General features: G+C 44.6%; 1 protein-coding gene across 1 annotated transcript; it reads left to right on the forward strand.

The window, feature by feature from the left end:
* Positions 1–2,422: 2,422 nt before the first annotated feature.
* syt18b (synaptotagmin XVIIIb) lies at positions 2,423–5,789 on the forward strand. The gene is made up of 2 exons (XM_062035534.1): positions 2,423–2,757; positions 4,347–5,789. The coding sequence occupies exons 1-2, from the start codon at positions 2,613–2,615 to the stop codon at positions 5,276–5,278; spliced, it is 1,077 nt and encodes a 358-aa protein (XP_061891518.1). The 5' UTR covers positions 2,423–2,612; the 3' UTR covers positions 5,279–5,789.
* The last annotated feature ends 1,025 nt before the right edge of the window (positions 5,790–6,814 follow it).

Genomic DNA, 6,814 nt, shown 5'->3' on the forward strand with positions numbered 1-6,814 from the left:
GCCAGGAGAAGGCTACATTTCGGACTGAATTGTGCCGAGTGTGAATTTTGGTGGAGGAGGAATTATGGTGTGGGTTTGTTTTTCAGGAGTTGGGCTTGGCCACTTAGTTCCAGTGAAAGGAACTTTGAATGCTCCAGGATACCAAAACATTTTGGACGATTCCATGCTCCCAACCTTGTGGGAACAGTTTGGAGCGGACCCCTTCCTCTTCCAACATGACTGTGCACCAGTGCACAAAGCAAGGTCCATAAAGACTTGAATGACAGAGTCTGGTGTGGATGAACTTGACTGGCCTGCACAGAGTCCTGACCTGACAGAACACCTTTGGGATGAATTAGAACGGAGACTGAGAGCCAGGCCTTCTCCACCAACATCAGTGTGTGACCTCACCAATGGTGGAAAATTCCTATAAACACACTCCGCAACCTTGTGGACGGCCTTCCCAGAAGAGTTGAAGCTGTAATAGCTGCAAAAGGTCATATTGAACCCTATAGGTTAGGAATGGGATGGCACTTCAAGTTCATATGTGAGTCAAGGCAGGTGGCCAAATACTTTTGGTAATATAGGGTATCTCATATCTACTAAAAACAAAACAGTTGTTATTTTTGCCAAAAAAGAATGTAAAAGAAACAATAATGAAACTTTTTATACATATATATCAATAGATGTGAATTTGTTAAAAGATTTTGAAAGTAAAACATGTTTTATTCAAACTTTAATGAGCGGGTCCTAAGATGTCAATCCTAAGGTTGCACAAGGGTTCAGGGGTAATGGTGGTCGTGCACACAAACCACTTAAGAACCACTGGATTAGGGGTTAGTAGGGTCAGTAAAAGTACATTTTAAAGGCCTACTGAAAGCCACTACTAGCGACCACGCAGTCTGATAGTTTATATATCAATGATGAAATCTTAACATTGCAACACATGCCAATACGGCCGGGTTAACTTATAAAGTGACATTTTAAATTTCCCGCTAAACTTCCGGTTGAAAACTCCTTTGGAGGATGACGTATGCGCGTGACGTAGCCGGTGAAACACAGGTATGGCTCCCCCATTGAAGCTAACACAAACTAGCTCTGTTTTCATCTCATTATTCCACGTGATTCTGGACATCTGCGTTGGTGAATCTGTTGCAATTATGTTCATTGCATTGTGGAGAAAGAAGCTGAGCAAGCAAAGAAGAAAGTTGTCGGTGCGAAGCGGAGTATTTTGCGAGGGAAGTCAGCAACACAACACAGACGGTGTTTCATTGTTTACATTCCCAAAAGATGCAGTCAAGATGGAAGAACTCGGATAACAGAGACTCTAACCAGGAGGACTTTGACTTCGATACACAGACGCCTGTAGAGAACTGGGACAACACAGACTCTTACCAGGAGGACTTTGATTTGGATACACAGACGCAGACGCGGTACCGTGAGTACGCAGCTGCGCTTCCAAACATTTGATCGCTTGCCCGTACGTGCGTGTCACGTACGTAACTTTGGGTAAATATATAAGCTTTATGAACCTTGGGTTAGGTGAACGGTCCTTTGGGCTGAGTGAGTGTGTGTGTTGATCAGGTGTTTGAATTGTATTGGCGGGTTATATGGACGGGAGCTAGTAGCTAGGAGCTAGGAGCTAGCATAACAAACACCTAGGTGTTTTTATTTTGGGATTAATTTGTGGCATATTAAATACAAGCCTGGTTGTGTTGTGGCTAATAGAGTATATATATGTCTTGTGTTTATTTACTGTTGTAGTCATTCCCAGCTGAATATCAGGTCACCCCCGGCTCTCACAGCATCTTCCCTATCTGAATAGCTTCAACTCCCCACTAGTCCTTCACTTGCACTTTACTCATCCACAAATCTTTCATCCTCGCTCAAATTAATGGGGAAATTGTCGCTTTCTCGGTCCGAATCTCTCTCACTTCATGCGGCCATCATTGTAAACAATAGGGAACTTTGCGTATATGTTCAACTGACTACGTCACGCTACTTCCGGTAGGTGCAAGCCTTTTTTTTATCAGATACCAAAAGTTGCAATCTTTATCGTCGTTGTTCTATACTAAATCCTTTCAGCAAAAATATGGCAATATCGCGAAATGATCAAGTATGACACATAGAATAGATCTGCTATCCCCGTTTAAATAAAAAAAAATTCATTTCAGTAGGCCTTTAAATTATTGCTTTTTTTTTTTTCAAACAACATCATCAAGTCAAATATGAAATAACCGATACAGAAACATGCGGTGATAGGTGGCAGTGGGGTGGGGTTTTATTTGGGACGGATTGCAGGATTTATTCATCATGCGGTGATGGACAGCTGGGGAGAATCCAAAGACGTGTCTTAATAATGAGATGGAGCTCACCGCCCACAGACCCCACCCTCTACTACTACAACTAATTCTATCACAACCACTCCGGATGAAGAAGTCACTGTCCTACTTTCACGAGGAACCACGGTCATAATCTGGCTTTGAAATGTTTCTCTTTGGCGTGGGAAGATCCTTTGGTCGAAGGACATAAAGATGCTTTGACAGGAAGAGCTGAACGCTGAGGATGTTTGGTTGCAGTCCAAACAATAACTTTACGAGGCGGACTCGTTCGTAGCGAGACATTTGGTCAGCATGCCTTATCATGACGAGGAGTACCCAGGTCAGCCTCTGTGGCAGTCGGTGGTGCTCTTTTGCTCCAAGGGGATGATCGAGGTCATCATGGTCATCCTCTTCTTCTGGCTTCTGGTTCAGGTGCTCTTCACCAAACAACTGGAAGGTAAAGTCAATAACTACTTAGATCCTGCTGTAAGGTCAAGGATGTTCAACTAAGTCGTTTCTAGAAAGTTTAGGACCTTGGGGACTTTGGGGCCGGACTTTTCCCTTCACTATTAGTCCGAGGTGGGTAGAGTAGCCAGAAATTGTACTCGAGTAAGAGTATTGTTACTTTAGAGATTTATTACTCAAGTAGAAGGATGTTGTGAAAAAAATACTCAAGTACTGAGTAACTGATGAGTAACCTGTTCGTTTAATGATGACGGCAACAAATAACGACCCCGAAAGGGACAAGCGGTAGAAAATGGATGGATGGAAGAGTGCCAAATGTTGATGTGTGTTTCAAGTTTCATGTGGGTCGAGGAGGAAGAGCCACAGTCCCCCTTTACTATGTACCTCTTGCTAGGCCCCGGTAGGCTCGTTTGCTTGCCTAACAGAATTGTTATTGTGACATCCAGTGGACACATTTAGAACAGCAGTTTCTTTCGTTAAAAAAAAAAGAGCAGCTAATTTTTATACTTGCCAAACTCATCATGCGGGCCGGAAAAAACCTGTTCAGGCCCGCGGGCCGTACGTTTGACAGCCTTGGTCTGGAGGACCCGGTCATGTGCCCCACTCGTGGCCCAACTGATGAACAAAAGAGGTTCTAAAATGGAACCTTGAGGAACACCGCTAGTATGACTAAATAGGTTGAACACTACTGAAGTAGGCAGCACGGTGGGAGAGGGGTTAGTGCGTCTGCCTCACAATACGAAGGTCCTGAGTAGTCCTGGGTTCAATCCCGGGCTCAAGATCTTTCTGTGTGGAGTTTGCATGTTCTCCCCGTGACTGTGTGGGTTCCCTCCGGGTACTCCGGCTTCCTCCCACCTCCAAAGACATGCACCTGGGGATATGGCCCCTCCCACCTCCAAAGACATGCACCTGGGGATATGGCCCCTCCCACCTCCAAAGACATGCACCTGGGGATATGGCCCCTCCCACCTCCAAAGACATGCACCTGGGGATAGGCCCCTCCCACCTCCAAAGACATGCACCTGGGGATAGGTTGATTGGCAACACTAATTGGCCCTAGTCTGTGAATGTTGTCTGTCTATCTGTGTTGGCCCTGTGATGAGGTGGCAACTTGTCCAGGGTGTACCCCGCCTTCTGCCCGATTGTAGCTGAGATAGGCTCCAGCGCCCCCAAAGGGAATAAGCGGTAGCAAATGGATGGATGGATGGACTACTGAAGTAAACAAGAGAGTTAGGAAAACAAGAACTACCAAAAAGGAGAGGACTTAAAGGGGTGCCTTGAGGGTCGCCTCAGTTATGTGAATCACAAGTTTGTTGTGTTTGCTCGCGAGGTTAAAATGTCAATGCAAGGATCTGCCAAAGTGTTACACTGGTCCAGGTTCCTAGGGGTCCAAGTTCCTTCACAACAGGACCACTCGAGTGTTTTTAGCAATTTGCTTCCAAGTGTTTTGTCCCACGAGTTTTGAGCTGAACTCCCGGTCCGGTATAAAGTCACTCCCCAGACGGGTTTGTTGACTTGCCCTGTTCCAAGTCTTTGTACCGTGATTCCAAACCCCTGTTCTTATTTTGTTGTTGTCCGCAGTCAACCTTCAAATTCTTCTCCTGGTGGGACTCGTGGCGTTCTGTCTGTCTTTGCTCCTGGGATGTGTTCTGTGCTGCTGGAGAAGTCGCATCTGTTGTGAGGACAAAGAAAGTGCCGAGCCGGTCACCTTTGACCCCGATCCAGCGGCCGTGTCGTCGCCCCGGTGGCAATATGAGGAGCTGGATGGAGACACGCTGGACTACCCGTCCACCTTCGCCAGCCCCGCACCCTTTGAGCCGGGATTGACTTCCTGGTCGTTCTCTAGTAAAGCGTGTGATAGGAAGGAGTCTTTTTTCTCCCTTCGCCGCCTCAGCACGCCGCTATTAACTCCGCCTCTTTATGAAGCCATGGGCGGCAGCCGTGCTTCGCTGCCTTCGTTTCCTAAACTGCTGTCCAAAAGACGGCAGGCCCTGCAGAGGCGCTGCACTGTGACCGGCGATAGTTTTTCTTCCGAGCCCACACCCACACACTCTCCATCCCCGCCTGAGGAACCCATCCCACTGGTGCCGTTAAACCACGGCTTCAAAACCTCACCCGCACGCTGCCTCCGTTTTACGATGCTTTTCTCCCCAGAGGGTCAAACCCTGACCATCAGCATCCTCAGCCTCACAGGCTGCTCACACAGTCTGAAGGATGCGTCCGTGCTGGGCTGCCTCCCGCCTCTACACCCGTCCTTCACGCACGCCTCCGTCCACGGCGGCCTCAAGCCAGTCTTGCTATGGACCGTGAGATCTGCCGAGGAGCTCCAAAAGTGCACTTTAAAAATGGCCGTCTACGCGCAGGATCAACACGGCCGCAGAGGCTCAGCGCTGGGGGATCTGCAGACTGAATTTGGAGGTAGAGACTGGGGGACAGGTTGTGAGTTTCACTTCGCTGAAGAGCTCCAGGCAAACAAATGGCCACCAGAAAAGGTTGTCACGACACACACTTAAGGACGTACTTCCATATCACGGTTATCATTATGTATTGTCGAACGTGCGTCCTACTCTGTTCAGCGGTCCTTGAACTCACCATAAAAACACCTCTGTGTTATATCCCTTTCTTCTGAGAGAGCACACCCAGCAGGCACAGGTAGGGATGATGTTTGATAAGAAATTATCGAGTTCGAGCCTATTATCGAATCCTCTTATCGAGCCGATTCCTTATCGATTCTCTTATCGAATCCAGATAGGTTGTTGTATATGGAAAAAAACACAATATTCGGTTTAACAAAAGCTCACTTTTATTTTATAAAAAGAAAAAAAGAGAAAAAAATAAATAAATATTGACTGTTACCCCCCTAGAAAAATACAATAAATAAATATTGACTGTTGTTACCCAAAGTATATTAAGTGGGACTTTTCAGAAAAACAAATATATACAGTAACACAAAAACAAGCAGTCTCTGTGATCACTATAGGTGAACAGCCATGCCTTGAGGCGTTTTTTTCCGGTCCATTATTTTTGCTGCTTGTGTGACATCACAGGAAATGACGTAGCTCAGTCATTAGACTGAGCTACGTCATTTCCTGTGATGTCCCACAGGGCATTTCTTGTGGGACGGGATTCGTTCCCAGGGATTCGAATAAAGAACCAACTCTTTTTCTTTACTATAGTGGCCTCAATAACGGGAACCGGTTCTCAAAAAGGGATTCGAGTCCATGGAATCGGTTCTTGTCTTATCGAACGGTTCTTTTCTTATCGAACAACCGGGAGAACCGGTTTCGAACATCATCCCAAGGCACAAGACATTGATGCAACGTTGATTATACGTACATGTCCTTTGAAACCGACTTTGAAACAACGTAGCAAAATAGTTGTATTTGCACATTGAGACAACGTTGATGTCTAACGTTGGATCAACGTTGTTGGTTGGGAAATGGCCAAATTTCAATGGTCAAATCCACGTCACAACCAGACATTGAATAAACGTTGTCTAAAAGGATGTTGTTTCAACGTTGCATTTTGTGTTGTAGAATATTGGTTGGGAAATAACCGAAATTCAACATTGATTAAACGTTGTCAAAAAGCATGTTGTTTCAACGTTATATTTGTGTTGAAAAAAAAAAATTGGTTGGGAAATAACCAAAATTCAATGATCTAATCAACGTCAGAACCTAACATTGATAAAATGTCATCAAAAAGCATGTTGTTTCAACGTTGTATTTGTGTAGGAGAATATTGGTTGGGAAAATGACCAAAATTCAATGGTTAAATCAACGTCCCAACCAGACATTGAATAAACGTTGTCTAAAAGAATGTTGTTTCAACGTTGCATTTTGTTTTGTATGATATTGGTTGCGAAATAACTAAATTTCAATGGTCGAATCAATGTCACAACCTCACATTGAATAAACAATATACATATATATATATATATATATATATATATATATATATATATATATATATATATATATATATATATATATATATATATATATATATATACACTAGCGTTCAAAAGTTTGGGGTCACATGTAAATGTC

The sequence above is a fragment of the Entelurus aequoreus genome, linkage group LG24 (genome assembly GCF_033978785.1).
Source record: "Entelurus aequoreus isolate RoL-2023_Sb linkage group LG24, RoL_Eaeq_v1.1, whole genome shotgun sequence".
NCBI classification, from domain to species: Eukaryota; Metazoa; Chordata; class Actinopteri; order Syngnathiformes; family Syngnathidae; genus Entelurus; species Entelurus aequoreus.